A 19,072-nucleotide genomic window follows, 5' to 3' on the forward strand; every position below is an offset into this window, starting at 1 on the left:
CAGTTTGCCTATTCAGCTGTGGACTTCTATTTACAAATAGGTGAAATCTGACAGCTAATTAAACATATGTATACCAATTCACTGGATCATTGGAACTGGTATTTTATGTGACTGTTCAAAGTACTTTTTGTTTGTTCTTTAACATACTGAAGCAGAAACACTGTTACAGTTTATTAAATACAGTGATTAAAACAAACACCCTAGCAAAACCCAGAAGGCTGGAACAGGTACCACCACAACCTTGACACTGACTTGGTTCCTACCAAGAGAAGGTTAGATCCTTACGTGATTATATGGAGACCAGAATGGTTGTTTCTTCTGCAGCATGTTGTTATGAATCGGCTTGGTTTATGTGCCAATTCGGTGTTTTGTTTAAAGTGCTGTTATTATCTAGCTGGTTGAACACCATGATGAATTTCAAAAGCAGACTTCAGAAAATATGTAAACAGAAAACGGTCCAAATGAACCTTATAGGTGTTATTACTGGCAAATCTTAGTCTCTTTGGCTGTCCTTACACTTCATTAAAAACAATTTTTGAGAACTGAAATAAAAACTGTGATAAATTACTCATGGGAAAATTCTCATATATATATATATATATGCACTTATTTATTGCTTACAATTTTTTAAGTTCAATTTTGGTAATGTGTTGGTTGAAAGCTTATAAACTGCAGATATCAAAAGTGACTTTGAGAACGACAAACTTGTATCAGAGCTGACATAACCTGTCTAGCCATACGAATTCTGTGTGGAGCAGGCACTCTGTCTAATTTGAGTTGAAACACAGATTTCATTGGAAGAATCATAATTGCTGAGGCATTTAGACCAACTGAACTGCTTTTTTTACGTCCTTTGATGGAAGCTCGCAAACATAATTTCGTCAACAGCAACATGAGCCAGTAACAACTCTTAATTAGTGCTGGGAGGCACTCATAGCAAAAATACACAGTATTCTGTAACTGACTGGGTGCTGCCTGAAGTAACTGGACATACTAAAGAAACAACTGGCATGTGATTATTGATATGATATTCTGAAGCAACATTCATTATTCACAAGTCAATCAACACGTTACAGTTAGCCTATGTTTCTCCTTTCTTTCTGATAGGCTGATTTTTAAAGTAAAAAACTGCACTGCAATAGTTTCAAAAGTATAGTCAACTCTCAATTATCCATGGACATTTTCTCTGAATTATATATTAACTATGTGACAGATGCGGAGAGATGGAGTTGGTTCCCCGAAACTGAACTCTGCCTGGATTTAACCGACTCCAGTACCGCCCCACATGGATGTAGCTGTGCTGTCTCCAGGATGATTAATGAGGCAGGAAGCCTGAGTTACTGAGATCTGCGGCCCCAGCTTGATGCCTGGCAGATCCACTGTCGTCATCCATGCATGGTGTAACTAAAACTAAGAGTGCTGGAGGAGGAGGAGGGAATAAGCTCACGCCAACCAGACTCGTTAGTTTGTCTTTTACCGTTACAGTCCTACTGATCTTTGCAATGCCCTGGATGCAGGAAAGATTATGACCTGGGTGTAGTACTAGAGTAAACCCCGCTCTGCGGATTTGCATCCAAACTGAAAATCTCTTCTAGAGCTTTGCTTGTGAAAGAATGCACAGAGGACGTTTTTCTGCAGAAGTCCAGGACAGCAAGTGCTGAGCTAGAACAAGACCAGTGACTTTAAAGTAGACCTGGGCTACTTCCATGTGGCCTTGCTTGTGTCACATTCTTTGGTATTCATATTATCTGGGTGTTTCTGTATTTCATTAGTCCAGATAGCATAGAGCTGGCTATAAAAATTTCCTTCATAGCTGGGAGCTCCTATACAAACCAGCCAAGAGCACTAATTCCTTCTGTGTTTGCTAATCTGTGCATAACAAATACGTGTTCTGAGTGCTTTCCTTTCTATGCCAGTATTGTTCTTTTGGGTAGGATTCAAGGATACTGAAATTTTCTAATAATTTGTAGTATGTGGTTTTATGTTAGGCTTAACATAAAAAAGTCAGTAGCAAGGCAGTGGAATAACACTACTCTTTTTCATTATCCAGATAGACTGTCTCTTTAAGAGCATGAGTTACACAGCAATAATAGGAACTAGCCTGGTAGGAGTTAGCTATCTTTAGTAGTTAGGTAGCACCAACTACAAGGTATTAATAACTGTCAAGTTCTGCCATACTGCTACTTTTGCAAAGGAGTCATTCTTTTTTCCAGGACAATCCAATATTTAAAAAAAAAAAAAAAAGTTTTTAAAAGACAAAAATGTATAAGGTTGACTAAAAGTTATTGGTGAATCACTCTTAATGAACTCGGCATGACATCAGTGTTTCATGCTATTTGAGGTCTAGATATTCCTCTAAATAGATAAAAGTTCTGATTTCATGGGAAAAGGATCTCCAACACAGTTGCCTTTCCCTTTAATATCTTAGCTTTCATAAGAACTGCAAAAAAACTTCTCTGCGTGTGATTTTTTCCATATGTCAAACATTCTGCTGACCCACTATCCGTGCAAATATATTAAAACGTACTAAAATAAATAATTGATTGTGAAATCTTGAGTTAATAGCTACATCACATCAACTAAGGTGGTCACAGACTACTTATGGGAACAGTTTGGGAAATGAGGAGTTAAAAAACAGAAACAAAGGATGACACAACAGAGAGAAACAATGGAGTTGATCCAGCCTGGCAGCTCTGGCCAAGTGAACTGAGTTCACATTGAGAGAGTAGTATGCTTCCCTGAGTTGTATTTTAAACCTCTCTGTTACACAGCTGAATTGCATAGTTTCTCTTCATGGCTATATTTATCTAATTAATTAAGGGAAAGAACATAGCTGCCTATACAGACAGTGCTAACACTACCAGTTTTATCCTTTCTTTTTGAATTGGTCATGTGTATGTAAGTAGGATTTTAAAATTCTTTTACTGAACCCTATTTAAAAAAATCTTCCTCTCAGCCCAACCATGCTCACTGACAGAAACTGAGTACATGCATTCCTTTCTTGATATAGAAGGAATAACAAGAGTGAGATGCTGTGAACTGAGGTGAAAAACATGAGGCTTAATAACCCAGCGCTAGCTTAACTTGTCAGATACTCTGCAGCACTGCCACATCTGGTCTAGTGCAACACAGGAGAAATGCAAGAGTGAATACTTCAGGGATATGTATGATGAAATACATCTGCAAACTCTACATGACCTACTTGTGTAAAAACTGGTTACCTTTAAGGGGCAGAATTATCTTCTCTTTACTGTTTGATAACAAAGATGACCAAAGCCTATAGCAAATACCATTATTGCAAACCAACTTGAGCTGTATGGTAGGTGCTGTCCCTTCTAAAGTGAGTCTCAGCCTTACCAGCACTGAGATCTCTGGTAGAGGTCAAGGCAGACGGCAAATATAATAAACAATGCCAGTCCTACCTTCTACCATATATTATTATTGTATGCATGAAGCAGAATAGGTGACAATACTGATATAAGATCAAAATACCTGACCTGTTAAACCACCAGCCAGCCTTTTCCTCTTCAGCACAGTTCCCTTCATAGTTGTCATTATCCCTGTCTCTAGTACTGAATTTCATTCCTCGATGATCAGCCCACCATTTTACTTCAGGATGAAATCCACCAGTAAGAGAATCGCCAGCTGTACCAGAGTATTCTCCACAATTCATCTCATAAGAATGCTAATGAAAAATGTGAAGAAAGGAAAAAACAGAAAAAAAAAAATAATTCCAATGTGTCTTTAGCCTTTAGCATGTCAGAGAGTGAAACCACAAAGTGGAAACAAAGCTGTTCCATTTGCTACTATTTTTACACTCAGAAATGTCATGCCACTTAAACACTGTGTACTAGATAATGAAGGAGTGTAAAGATGGTTAGCAGGGGTAAAATTTGTCAATAACCTTATGTATAAATGACATAAAACCAATATTAGTTAGCACAGTTAGTTAACAGATCAGAATATCATGTACCATTATTGTTGGTTATTGCAACAAAAATACAAAAAACCAGCTTTTATCCATGGCTGCTAAACCAAATGATTCATACATCTTACAGAAAGTGTGAAATTGATGTATCAATGTAAACCACTGCTATTACATATTTGAAAATTACAAATGTGTAAGAAAAAAAAAAGGTTCTACACAAACCTTTATGAAAATTAGAGAACCTGTGTGTTTATTGTATGTCTACAGAATCCATATTTACATTAAAACCTCTAGTCATTATTTAATATTTCATTACCTCTTCACCTGCAACGCTGAATCTTGCATATTGTGCAAAACGCCGTTCTCCCTCAAAATCAGTTAGATCTATTCTTAAAGTATAGTTCCCTTAAGAAATAACAAAACACATTATTTTGGTTAAACTAGCCTATCTCACTACTTTTCAGAACAGAACAATACAGCAGGAAATTAAAACACTATGTTTTTATAACGAGTCTTATCTCTATCATCAGCATATTTTATGGGTTTCTGTTGTCTTTCTTTATGCATATTAAAGTATATCTTGCTATTAATTATCTTTATTCAACTGATTCAGCTTAGAAAATTTTAGAATTATTCCAATACAGATTTTCAAGTGTAGACAAAAAAAGTCTAAAAAAATGGCCTTATGGGCTTTATATTTTAGTAAGTTATTTGAGGTGGTAATGAGGTGGTAGTGAGAATCAATCAATAAGCATACAGCTAAAAATTTAGATTTTTATACTCTCAAGATAAAAGAGTTAAACCAGGACCACGTCATGCTGGCATTGATTTCCATATGAATTAGCTGGCTAAGTCAATGGGTAAGTTTTGCATATGCAGCATTCTACAGCAAAGCAGAAGTTCGCAGTAGATTGAGTGACTATTAGACGAAAATAGGTTTCTAAGACAGGACTAGATTTACCTTCGTGTAATAGCCTATGCAGCCATGTAAAGCCCTGACTAAATGAATTGGCACAGCATGCTACCTGACTGGGCTGTTAGTGATGCTCACTGTGAAGTGGGTAGAGACAATTCTTTTGTATACTTCTGTCTACCCTTCCCTGTTTTGCAGGGGGTCCCTGCATGCCATTGGCTCAATGACAGTTTTCAGCCTTTTGTTGGAAAACATATATTCAAGTGTGTTTTGTTCTGAAACTTGGAGAAGTCCACGATAAGTAAAACAGAACTCAGGATTTATGATAACAAAAAGGGTAACAAAAAATGGCCCAGAAAGAGCAAAGAAACAGAAACAATAGAAGACTATTGTTATAATATAAATCTTACCTTGATTAGTCAAATAATGAAGATTTTTATTTCCAAGCCAATATTCACCATTTGTCAAAACAAAATTTCCAAAGCCTTCTTCATAGTCAGTCCAGACTCTGCAAAGAATATAAATTACTAATTTAGCAAAAAAAGCAAGTTTGCTGGGATGTTTATTTTATCATACAATCATAGATCAAAGAATAATTCAAAATGGAAGGAACCTCAGGAAGTAATCTAGTCCAATGTCCTGCTAATTCTAGTCAATGTCCAGAATCAGCCATGAGATCAGACCAGGTTGCTCAGGGTTTGTCCAGCTAGATCTTGAAAACCTCCAAGGATGGAGACCGTGTATCTTCTTTGGGCAACCTGCTGACAGCTCTCATGGTGAAAAAGTTTTTCCTTATATCTAGTCTGAACCTCTCTTATTTCAAGTTATGTACTTTGTCTCTTATTCTCCCACCAGACACCACTGTAAAGAGCCCGTTTACTCAACGTGCTCTCAAAGTGCTCTGTTTTCTTAGTGACCTCCTTGTAGGTACAGGCAGGCTGCTACTAAGTTCTGCTTAACTCCAAGCCTTAGCCTGTTCTCACAGGGCAAGTGCTCCAGCCCTTGATCATCTTGGTAGTTCTCTGCTGGACTCTGTAGGTTCATTATATTTCTGAACATTAATAAGAAAATATTTTAGACTTTATTATCTTATATATATTATTGATCTTCACAGAATGGTTTCTGCTTCTGACATGTGAAAAGCTGAATCCCACACTAAACTGGTCACTGAATCGCAGTCCAAAGAGTAGTCCTAAGAGGTACATTCAAAGGGGTTTAAGTTTAACAAATCTTAAGACCAGAAGAAAACACATTAGCTCAGTCCCATCTCTGGTATAGCACAATTTACCCAAAGTTAAAACATTTTTCCTGGTTAAATCCAGGGGATCTAAGTGAATGTGTAGGTGTATCACAAGCATTGTTTCTTTATTTTCCATGATTTGATTAAGCTGTGAAACTCTTGCAGCTAGATATATCATTTTGTAAACTGAGGTGTTAGCTAGCCATTTCCATTTTTGACTTACTGACTGATTCTAACAATTTTGGAACTCATACTGATGCATAGTTTCAAGAATTAATGTGTATACTGAAAAAATTGAATCTTTTCCCTGCCTACAGTGGCTTTGAAACACTTTCTCAGTGGGTTTGGTTTCATTACGTGTTCTAATGGGGACAAAAATAGAATCTATTTCCTTGATGAGAAGCAACCATACTTTGACCAATGAATGGCTGAAGGTATTAGGCTGCGGACAGGCAGTCATAAGAGAAAAGCAGCATCTGCTACTCAGGTAGCTGGTAGCCTCTGGCAAAGGAGAAGAATGAATTGTGTGTGGTGGTTAGCAATTGTAAATGTAGTTTGTCTGACCATATTTTATAAAATAAAAATAGCAAAGTTTTCTTGGCTGGATTGCAGTTTTTCATCCTCTCTGGAGATCGCTTCTGTATTTCACAGGGGTGTTGTCAAGTTAGCTGCAGTAATTATAAACACAGGTAAGAGAACTCCACAGAAGGATGCAGATACATGAAAAGCTAATTGGGCAAAGCAGAGGTTCTAAAATCCTTCTTGTTGCTTCTCATATCTGTAGATATCTGGGTTTTTTTTATATTCAAGTCTCACAGCACCAAAAATGTCACTTCTGGACATTTCCCAAAAAAACGCTTGCGTCTTGGCAAAGGCAAGGAGGTTAGGTATTTACAAATCAAGTTCTCCCCATCTTACCTTTCCTGAAGGCATTTTACCATAAGCTACAAATTACCATGTAGTGGGCTTCTTTGAAACTTGCTTGCTGATGATTCAAGCAGATTGCTTACATTTTTAGTTTTTTACATTTTTACCGTTTGCAAAAGACAAGGCAGTCCTTTACTTGTCATTAAGAGTTCTTGCTCCAACAATTGTTAATGCATTTGACATTGAAGCGTCCTCACATAAAATGCACAAGCTGTTAAAAAAAGACTAGAAGAGATGTCTCCCCGAAGACAGCCAGAGTCAGAAGCAGTATCTCATCTGGAGGCCATCCCACAGAATAACCATTCCTCCCTTTTATCTGGGATAACAACTTATATAATTCTAAAGTTAAGATTTAACTTCGCCGCATCTGGTTTAACGTTTCTACACTTTGTTTCCAATTTTAATGACTAAGTCTAGTACCTACCTATCAAAATTCTGGCTCCCATCAGAACGTCTCTGAAAAACAGTCCAACCACCCCCTTCAGACATGTCACAGAAGGCAAGGAATTCAGTAGGACTCTCGATAGGTTTCATCTTATAAAATCCACTTTGCTTATGGCCGTCATTGTAGATTTCTGCACAATCTGCTCACAAAACATTCATTGGACATCAGTGTTTTTTAGTCTTATACTTACTGACAAAATCAGAAATCAAGTCAATAACAGAAATCAAGTCATGTCGTGTAAGAATCACATATGAACCAGGCTAATACAAAAGAAATACCTCTGCAAACACATTTCTATGACTTTTGGGCATTTTCTTGTATTTGTATTGCTTTAAAACTTTATTGAGCTGGTATTATTTTGATGTTTCTTTAAAAAAATCTTTTTTCCAGCATAAAGTATTATCATTTTTGTTTTCATTGACTAGCAAAATAACTCCTCTGGTTTAAGTGGTGTCGCTTTTCATTTACAAAGGTATCATCCACATTAGAATCCTGTTACAATCATATCATTTCTCTATATACAAACCACACAGTAATCTTTGAAAATAAACATGTACTTCTATGTCCAGAAAGTCCGCAGAGGACTGCCAAAACCAAGAGTATGGAACCAGCAGTGTCAAAAAAGGGAAACAGCTGCTGGACCTCATACTCTTGTCCATTGTACCAAACAGGTACAAAAACGTATAGAAGACTACCCCCAAAAAGTGCAATGTATGTGTAAAATGATACCACCTTGACTTAATACCATTTACGGTCTCAACTGCATTGGCCTTAATGACTAATCAGCATTTAGAGCAATGATAAAATTCAGAGCTCATGAAAATATAACAGCTATGTAATTGTATAATCTTATATTTTTTCCCCCTAGGACTTAAGAAATGAAAGTGGTTCTTTTTTTATATGCAATCTACCATCAAGTAGTCATACAGGAAAGACGTATAATTTTCAATATTTCTGTTTTTCCTGGCAAAGGTAGGGATGATTAACTGTAAGATTTTCCCTGAAACATTTATGAACGTGCTGGCTGAACTTCCAGGCAAGTTTGGAACTTTCTGAACTATTTTATTTCTTCTCAGTGAAAGTGTCAGTGAAGATTAGACATAGAAAATAAACACTTTATACTGAAACAAATAGAAATGCCAGGATTTGAATAAACTTGAATAGAAAACATTATTTAAATAACAGCTGAGTGGTCTTTCTAGAGAATGTTTGATTAACTTATGGAAAATAGCTTTTCTTGTCTGTTATTTTCTTAGTAGGTTAGCAGAACACGTAAGCATATTTTAATTTTTAGCAGGTGTATTTAATGTGGAATTTCTCCCTCCCTATCTAACCCCAAATTATCCAGCTCTGTTGACACTGAAATGCTATGGTAGTTTGAATAAAATAATGCAGTATCAACAGGGAAAAGCATTTTCCAAGCTACAAGGACAGTGAAAAAATAATGGGAAAAAAATCAGAAACTTGAACAACTTAAATCTGTTATATAGAATCACAGTTTAAGAAAATAAACTGAGACATATGCTAAGAAAGGACAAATACCTTTCAGCTAAATGTGGGTTTAATAGTTTTTTCTAATAACAAATGTGTCAACCATAATAATAAAAGAAAGTATCCCATGATGCTGAATACATAAATTAATATACAGTTAAAATTTAAAGTCAGATGTAAAACTGCTTTTATTTTCATTTTAATGGTGCTTTATTATATTTGATGCCTTGTTATATGTTGTGATTTCTTCCAGCATCATGAACACTACAAGCATATTCAAACAATGCTATTGAAAGTTATAGAAGTTTAGACTCTCTAGCACTGGACAACTAAAAATCAACACCGTCCAAGAATCAGACTCTCAAATTTTATTTTCAATCCAACTGTTGGTTTGGGTGGTGTTTTATTATTTTAAGAGTTTGGGCCTCACTCCAGCTACTACAAACTAACACACAGCCTTCTTCCAGTGCAGAGCGACCGGTTCACCACCCCCGAATGCTGGCGAGATTACAAAAACAACTTAAAACCAGTACTTTAGAAGCTGTGATGTCCTGAGCTGAACCTAACTCAGTCAAAATGTTGATCTGCTTGAGGGTCAGAAGGCTCTACAGAGCGATCTGGACAGGCTGGACCAATGAGCCAAGGCCAAGTGTATGAGGTTCAACCAGAATTGCCGGGTCCTGCACTTGGGTCACACCAACCCCACGCAACGCTACAGGCTTGGGGCAGAGTGGCTGGAAAGTTGCCTGGGGGAAAAGGTCCTGGGGGTTCTGGCTGACAGCCGGCTGAACATGAGCCAGCAGTGTGCCCAGGTGGCCAAGAAGGCCAACAGCATCCTGGCTTGTACCAGAAATGGTGTGGCCAGCAGGACTAGGGATGTGATTGTCCCCCTGTACTCAGCACTGGTGAAGCCACATCTTGAATACTATGCTCAGTTTTGGGCCCCTCACTACAAGAAAGACATTGAGATGCTGGAGTGTGTCCAGAGAAGGGCAACAAAGCTGGTGAAGGGTCTGGAGCGCAAGTCTTATGAGGAACAATGGAGGGATCTGGGGGTATTTAGTCTGGAGAGAGGGAGAATCAGGGAGGACCTTACTGCTCTCTACAACTACCTGAAGGGAGGTTGTAGGCAGGTGGGGGTAGGTCTCTTCTCCCAGGTTACGAGTGATAGGACAAGAGGAAAGTGCCTCAAGTTGCGCCAGGGGAGGTTTAGATTGGATATTAAGAAAAATTTCTTTTTTCTGAAAGGGTGGTCAGGCATTGGAACAGGCTTCCCAGGGACATGGTGGAATCACCATTCCTGGGAGTGTTCAAAAAAGGTGTAGTTGTGGTACTTGGAGGCATGGTTTAGTGATGGACTTGGCAGTTCTGGGTTAACAGTTGGACTTGATGATCTCAGAAGTCTTTTCCAACTTAAATGATTCTATGCTTCTATGATTCTATGAAAATGGTGCAACATAACAGAGTATTATTAAAATGAGATGCAAATGTCATTATGTCAGGCTTATGTGTATAAATACAGATGTCTCAGGGACTTTACAGATTTCAACAGAGTTGGTGCGTGCTTGTAAGCCACATGACTCTGTGAATGTGAACCGACCCTGTGGCTAGAACCTTTTGAGATTAGTTAAAGAAGGGTATTTAGAAATCTGTAATTGTTTATTAACATTTTGTAAATGCCTATTATTGGCTTTTATCTGTTGTATTGCTGTTATTTATTCTGAATTTATTGTTCACAGATTGTTTTTTTAATTACGTGCTATTAATAAATCAATAAACTGCTTCAATTATTATTGGATTTATACCGTGTGTCATTAACAATTTCTCCCTGCAGCAGCAGGCCTAGGTGAAAGCTGAACACTGTGTTTTAAACAATTTTCTTTGAGCTTTTAAAACAATAAGTCAATGGGCCCAATTGTGCTAAAGCTTCTGGGTATCATTGCAATGAATGGAAATTGAAAGAATGGTTTCATTTCTAACCTGAATACTGTCTTTTTCCTTCCAAGTCAATGACACTGTTTTCATCTCCTCTGTCACTGTACTGAATCTCTTTCTTCTCTAAAAGCTGTATAATTTTTAACAGCTGCTGTTCCACACGATGTTCCAGAAGCCTGACTTGGCCCTGAAGTTTTATCTGCTCTTGAAAACAGTTCTGTACATCCTAGAGAGAAAAACATATTGTAAAATCAACAATTTTTTTGGTCACATTTAACATGTGACACAAAAAAACCAACTAAACAAGTCATAAATAGAATTTAACTTGAACAAAACATTTTGGTCACAATTTCCTACAGACACTATGTTGACTTCCACCACAATTGCTACCTCTATTTGAAATTATTTCATATATGACCCAGTGTCGAAACATACAGCTGCCTTGCAAAGAGGCCATCTCTTTAGTGGCTAAACTACCAACTCTAACTGCAAACATGCAGAGGGGACTTAGGGAAAAACACAATAGTACAGACCCTATCAAAAAGATTGCTTATTCTCTATCACCTGCTGTGTACAGAGATTTGCTGTCCAGTGAGGCCTGCTACTAACATTGTGAAGGTTCTAAATTCCAGATTTTTAGAGAAATGCAGTCCACACTGATACATTTTCAACTTCATTATGCATTTTTCAAATGCTTTTAGATTACATACTTCTTATGATAAATCTTAACATTGTGAACATGAATACTGTAAAGTTTTAAGCTCATTTGTGGCACGCTGAAATAAATAGTCCTAAGGAGCTGCGCATATGCATGAAAAACAGAAGTTAAAAACTTGAAGTCAATATTGTGCTGTAACTTGTACACTTAATTTTGCCATGCAGAGTCAGTGAGAAGTGTGGAGATTCTGACAAGAGAGCTGGAATAACTGTTCCAAATTCTGACATGCTGAATGTACACTGAGCAATAAATAATTGTTTTTAGATTAATGACCATGGTGAAATAGCCACAGTGAATAGAACCCAATCTAGGGAGCTTAAACTAAAACAGCCTGTACAGTTTCAAATAGATATTAAACAAATCTGATTTCAACATGGGGGAAAAAAGCCTTTGGAGTTTTATGATACATTTTATAAATGCGACATGAGGTTTTGTATCAGTAACATTGTGTCTGCAATTGTGAATGAGCAGAGTTTAGTAGCTATGATGCTTGCTCAAGAGCACAACTAGCACTGTAAAAGTAAAATCAGAGGGCAACCTTTTGGAAATCTGATATGCAAGATCAAATATGCAGTAGGTCTGAATTGGTGCAACCTTATTCACAAGGCAACATTATTTACACAAGCTAAGGGTGCAGATCTGTAACATTTGCCATCCCTATGGAAGAGATGGTATCTTAGAACATCGCCCTAGCACACTAAACTAGGGAGAAATCTAAAGTAGCATACTGATGTGCACCTCCACTACCATCCACATACTTTCATTTGTATCAGGCTCAGGCCTCACCTGTTTTCCATGAACACTCACACCAAAATGTTTCTTGTCACTTTCTTGCTGCAGTGTTTTATTTATTTTATTTCTTCTGTCTGGAAGGCTGATACCATTCTGTAAGTTTCTATGCAGCACAAATACAGTTCTGGTTAGACTGACTTGCTTGCAGTACCATTCACAACTCCAAGAATAAACTTTGTGAATGAAACTAACACTATTAATTAGAATCTGCATTTTATTATTCTACTTACATGCAGGGTTTTTTTCATAATTAATTTGTGGTACTAGTTAAAAAGCAGAGGCGCTTCCGCTGCTGTCAAGGAACATCCTTATAAACTATGTCATGACTATGACTTGTTATTTCTGATAGAAGTAAGTGTCACAGGCCCCTTTGATTTTTCACTAGAGGATGCAATTCACTTTCAACAAATAGACAAAAGAACTAGAAACATTTCAAGACAATATTTGAAGATAAAAAAATCTATGTCCATGAATTCAGTAAAATGGTTCCTAGACATTATGTTCCATTTGCTTGTGATATTTAGTCACACTGAAAAATTTGACGATCAGACTTTGCAGAACAATCCTGAATACAGGCCTCTGCTTTAACTATTTCTGAAGTGTATCAGATGCTTGCTTTAATTCATACTTAACTGCATTCTAATATACATACTGGAATAAAGGAATGGGGAATATACATGTGGCAGGACTAGGCAGTTTGTCAGTGACATGTTCGAGAGGAAAAGGTTTGGCTGCCTCGCTGGGTTCGGGCTGTCCTGTCAGGCTGCTTTGACAGCAGATGTGTCTGCAGACTCCAACTGCTCGCTACTAGGTCCTGAGAAGCCATTAAGATGCTTGACCACAAGGGGGAGCTGTAAAGTAAGAAGCATCTTTACCAAACACTAACATTTTTAGAAGAATAAACAAAGTAGCCAATGACCCAATATCCCTGGAGTCCCATCTTATTTAAGAATACTCCCTTGAAAATCTTTTCCAGTTGTTGATGGCTATACCAGATCCCTAGCATACCCTCCTTTTCTTCTAGCTGGAAACAAGAAAGACAATATTTAAAATATATGCACATACAGGGACAAACTTTCTACAGTGGCTTAGAGGGATGTTATTTGACCATAAGCACTAGTTAATGTGTGACATTGCATATTACAAAGAAAGGATGCACTATTATGCGGTCCTAGGATGGTTGTCTCAACTTGTATCTGCAGCTTCATATAAACCCTTCACAAAAGCTGAGTTGAACTGGGAAACTAAGAAGAGGCTTCCTTGATAGGTCTTTGCAAATTCTCAGACTAGTTCTGAGAACATACAGAAAATTATGGATAACCAGAAAGCTGCATAGGTGGGTTGAGAAATAATGAATATAAAATTAAAAAAAAATAAATATTTGCAAGCTCAACCTGATGAGCTGATGCTAACTATAGAAATAAAGCTTTCAAAAAAGTCCATGTTAACAGTCAGACCAAATATCACTCCTAGTTATATTAAGAGCGATAAAGAGGCCAACATGCCACACTTAGCAGTTTTACTGCAGCGTTTGTTTATTGAGAAGGTTAGCTTCTATCAGTCTTAACTCAGTGCTCACAACCTTGGAGAACACGGTAAAATACAATAGGAAAGACCTGAGTAACGCTGGAAACGGCGGCCCCTGTTGCCAAGCCCTTGCAATTTCTTAAGCAAGACTTGAGGTGGGTGGTCTCTTTAACGCTGCAAGGTTTGAGCCATGAAAAGCTACTTTCAGTTCTGGAGGGAACTCGAGTCTGCGCATTTGACAGGCAGCTACAGGCAGCTAAGTGTGTTTCTTTCAGGTGCAGTGAAAATGCATCTATCAATTCACCTATTCGTACTGCTAAAGCCATTCTCCTACTGCAATTAAATTATATAGCAAAAGTACAGAACTTCTCAAAAAATATAATTGCACCTTAGGAAAGGTTAGTATCTAAATTCAGTAAGACGGTACTTCATATACCGCCATAAAAGGTGCTTTCCTTTGAATCAAGTTAAACACAAGTCTGCAACAGGCTATGTCTCTAAATACTATTCTTAACTTTGCATTTAATTTGATCTTTTCTTTTTGTTTGCTTAAAAATTATGCATTAATTCATGAACATGAAAAACTAACACGGAGCTGATTCTCATCTGCTTTACAGACAATACACTCGTTATGGGGGGAACGGTAATACAGCTACACTACACTTCACAATTTCCTGATGAAAAGGACTTAAGCTCACAGTGCAAGTGACGATCAAGAGATCACCAGCCATCCTAAATAAGTACACCATAAAAAGACTGAGCAGAAATGAGTTTTGAAAGTAGCATACATATGACAAGTACTGCTATCTGATACTTGGCTTGCTCTCCCTGACTCTAGCTTCCTCATTGATGTCTCTTTCTGTCAACTCCAGACAAATCCCATCACACTTCGCTGCTGGATGGCAGACGGCAATACCACAACCCTCGTATTTAGAATTCCACACCTGTTTTTCCCATGGGACAATCACAAGTTAGCTGCGTAACTTCAGGGTGGATTGATGTGGCTTTTAGATCTGCAGGTTACCAGGCTGTTCTTTGAATGCAATACTACACTTTTTCACAGAGTAACTATTTTGTTACTTTATTTAACATTGGAATTAAACCAGTGTACAGCTAGAGTAATATAGAAACAGAACGTAACTTAGGGTTATAATAGTTAGCAGCTATAACATATTGCTATTCCTTTTGTTAGATACAGACCGAAGTTAATCTATTAAAATGTTGAAATACTCAATAAAATGTGAATTTGATTGTTAGTCTCCAGTGGACGGTAGTGCACGCTAATTGAAACCAGACTGAACATAACCTGTTCTGTCTGTTTCAGTGAAGCAACTGCTTGAACTCCACATTGAGAAGCAATTACCTAACAACTGCTGACATCTCTGCTCTTGGACATGCAGTCACATGTTTAACCAGCTGCTGCAATTAATGTTCATTCACAATCTTTACTTCATTATTGTGTGAATTACTTAGTAGCTAGTGACCTTCCATTAAAATTGATGCTATAAATTACTCAGAATACTTTATGAAAACTATAAAAGCACAAAATTTTTACTTGAGGTGTTATTTCCTTTATTTTTAGAGTTTAAATAAGCTCCAAAATATCTCGATTATGATTAGTGTTTTAATGAGATTTAAATGTGAAAACTTAGAGAAAAATTTCAGAATGTTCCCATTTTTTTGTCACAGGGTCAGCTAAAGCCCATAACATTCCAAATGAAAAAATCAAAAGAAAGCAAATGCATTTCATTGTAACTCCTTTTTCTCAGTAGGCTTCTATAAAAATTAGTAAGATCTTTCTCTGCTGAGCAGAAGTGGAAAGGCAGGTGCCTCCTGTTCTGCCCCTAAAAAGCTACTTACGTGAACAAAAGGCTTCCGTAAGATAATGTAAGCCACAAACTGATGCTTACCCAGCTGTAAATTCAGCAACCACTTCCACCTAGGCAATATGAATCAACAACTTAGTCTCCCAGGTCCCTGCTAGTTAGGACCTGAATACCAAACTAGGAAGGACAGCAAAGACAAGCCGTACAAGACTGGTGAGGTTAAAAATATTTTAAGCAGTTAAGTGTGATTGTGTTAGGGTTTTTGTTGGAGTGGCAGAATACATAGCAGGTTTGGGAGCTAGAAATGAAGGAGCTTTGATTGTTGTTTCTGAGTTTGAATTATAACATAGTAACAGGGGAACAAGATGTTATTTGAGAAGAAGTTGTATGGCAAGTGGACAAGGTAGAAAAGGATAGAAACATGCTTCATTATGAGTGTCAATGACCAGAAATACTACTGCTGTAGCCACTGCTTTAGGAGTTCCTGGGTTTTGCCTTTCTGTAGGTACACTGCTTAGAACTAAAGGTGTTATTCTGAGTTAGCATTCTCCCTGAATGGTAGTATAACTCTTCTGTGTGTCTTCTGTACAATGTACCTGTTAATGCATCATGCGTTACCTTTTTTAGCAAAGATACTCTATCACCTCTTATTTAATGTTGGATCCAGTAACAAATTGACTGGATTGCTTTCTTCAGTGCTATTGTCCAGTCATTTTTCTTCCATTGTATATTTATGCATTTGTTTCCTTTTTCCTTATTGGAAACTTGTCCCCACTGAACACCGTTTGAGGTTATTTCCCCACTCTTTCAGGTTTGTTCTGAATTCTAATCTTTTCCATCAAAAGTTTTGGCATCCCATGTAGCTGAAATACACTGTAAGCACTATGGAGAACAAGGTATAAAATATTTAGAAGAAACTCTATAGGCAGATTTAATTACTAGAACTTACAGAGCTGCCAGTGACATCCATCAAGCTAGCTGCAAGGACAAAATCAATCATTACCAAAATCTTCATTCTTTGGAAGCTGTAAAGTAGAGGAACAAATGAAATACTAGTTAACATAAACATTAAAACTAAAAATTTACACCTGACCACCTGACATCTTAAATTTTACTTGAAATAAACTATTTAACCTATAATTATTTTCCTACATATTATAAATATAATGTATATTTAGGCTTCATTACAAATGTCTAAAATAGTCTGATCAAGTACAACTTCAAATCCTAGTGAAAACAGAATCTATCCTTTAGGCCACTTTGTATCAGAGCTCTCCATGTATTTTAGGACAGCTATTCAAGATTCAAACCCACACATTTTATTGTAAAGCAAGCTAAAAGCAAAATAGCATTTAAAATGCTCTGGAGAGCAGGGCAATATTCCTTGTTGGTCCTTTGAAGTTGGGAGAAAGCTCTCTCTTATATTCAAGTAATTAAAATCTAAACTGGGCTAGTTGTCCTTGAACTAAAGAAGATTTGTGCAACCTTTCTATGTCAGGAGAGGATGGAGATAATCTTACTATTAGAGAGGAACTCTGGGGAAAAATGCATAATAGTTATCAGCTTTTATTCTAACGGTGACAAGGATGGCATCTTTCAATGGACGGCTATGATATTTTGTACTGTATGAACCACAGCATTTTAAATGCCATTATGACATGTGAAAATTATTTTATATGCCAAAACAACCACCACTGTATCTCACTGCCCTGTAAAATGAGCTGATATACCTTCACAATTTTCTGTTAGGTAGATGTGTGCTTTTCAGCTCACAGATGAGAAACCAAGGCCTTTAATTACTAAAACATTTACATAGGTTATACATGAACCAATTCTAAGTTGATTAGTTAAACTGCTGCAAGCTATCAACTGAGGAATGTTTCTTTTTTTTTAACTTAAAATATTTTCATTGAGCATATGCTAATGCTTGTTTAAACCAAAATATGTGTCCACTCTGCTTTTTCTACTTATTAAACTAAATCAGCTAACTACATGTTAAAACATTTCTGGGTAGACAAAGCATAAGACCTCTAATAGAGATTAATGATTCCATGTCAGCATGTGCTTATTGAAACACCAACTTTATGGAAATTTCCACTCATGTTTCTACAGGAATTAATATAGACCTGCGGAACTTTGGCAGACTGTGCTTTTCACTGTGCAAAGATAAGCAAGGTGCTTAAATAAAGTAAGTTGTTTAGTTCTAAGATTGGACAAGTCCAACTTTATTTTCACCAGTCTCTGAAAACTTCATGCAAGAGTACAAATTACAGCCCAGCCAAATTTCAGGTTTTCAACACCTACCTATGAAATACTTAGGATGCTTTTTAAAATTACAGTTATCTTATTTAAGTAAGCAACCTTGGTTTTATTTTTAGTTCTGAGTTTTGCTTGTTTGAAAGCATCATATTTGAAAGCATTGAGTTGTGAGGCCCAAGTGTATCTGTATAAAGCTTGTTATACCACTTCTTGCACGGGACCGATGCAGGGACAAGGTGTTGAAGGTACTCCATACCCACTGACTCATGTCACAGACAGCTCAGAAGGTTTTTTTTAAGCATTTTGGACATACACAACATCTACCATTAAGCTGCAAATCACTATACTAAGCTGATGTCTATCTATAAGGATTCCAAAGGATTCCAAAACATTACCTATAGAATGTTTCTTGAGTAGAAAGTGTGAACTGAAAATCTTAGGCTAAGTTACTTCTAAACCATAAAATTTCTGAATTTAAGTTGTTTTTCTTTATGCTAACCAAATAAATGTTATATAATTTGAATCAGAAACTTTTCCATAATTCAATGCAACAGGTTCTGCTGCTGTTTGAAGTGGTGAATCCTATGAATTTTAGCTTTAAAAAATGAAGGGAGGAGGGAATCCACAAGAATTGCCTGGCATTGAATTGTTATTTAGATTTCTGCCATGATAAAACATGCACTTTCACTTTACTACAGTAGTAATTAAGGCTATTGCAGCCACCACTGTTTTGAAAGCAGCTGTTGCCATCTGTTGCAATGACACTGTGAGAGGAGTGAACAAAGAGTACATTAGCTATCTGGACAATATGCAAATGATCTATCTCTGATAATTGCTATCCTGACTCCATGCATATCTTAAATATGTTTTCTATGACAGACGGGACTATATTTTTTCACTGGAAGATTCATATTTAACTGTTTGGCTTCATTCTCTGTTATTTTCCTTATAAAAGCAGACTGTTCTCCCTCTACATTAGTCTTAATACTCAAACTGTTCTATCATAATTTCACTGACTGTGAATGCCTGAATAGTGCAGTCGATCTTCAAAGGGTTGCACAGTTTACAGCT

General features: G+C 36.9%; 1 protein-coding gene across 5 annotated transcripts in view; it reads right to left on the bottom strand.

The window, feature by feature from the left end:
- FGL1 (fibrinogen like 1) overlaps positions 1–19,072 on the bottom strand; it is a 33,882-nt gene that overhangs the window by 9,947 nt on the left and 4,863 nt on the right. For 3 of the 5 annotated variants that reach the window (XM_080391879.1, XM_080391875.1, XM_080391876.1), the window contains 7 exons: positions 16,692–16,767; positions 12,384–12,492; positions 10,925–11,105; positions 7,433–7,592; positions 5,252–5,349; positions 4,245–4,333; positions 3,498–3,685 (listed from right to left, as the gene is read on the bottom strand). In XM_080391879.1, the coding sequence (XP_080248005.1) occupies positions 3,498–3,685; positions 4,245–4,333; positions 5,252–5,349; positions 7,433–7,592; positions 10,925–11,105; positions 12,384–12,492; positions 16,692–16,708 (842 nt within the window). In that variant the 5' untranslated portion in view covers positions 16,709–16,767. The remainder of the gene's footprint in view (positions 1–3,497; positions 3,686–4,244; positions 4,334–5,251; positions 5,350–7,432; positions 7,593–10,924; positions 11,106–12,383; positions 12,493–16,691; positions 16,768–19,072) is intronic. The other 2 variants (XM_080391878.1, XM_080391877.1) reach the window with 1 other exon arrangement.

The sequence above is a fragment of the Falco punctatus genome (assembly GCF_963210335.1).
Source record: "Falco punctatus genome assembly, chromosome: 1".
Classification (NCBI taxonomy): Eukaryota; Metazoa; Chordata; class Aves; order Falconiformes; family Falconidae; genus Falco; species Falco punctatus.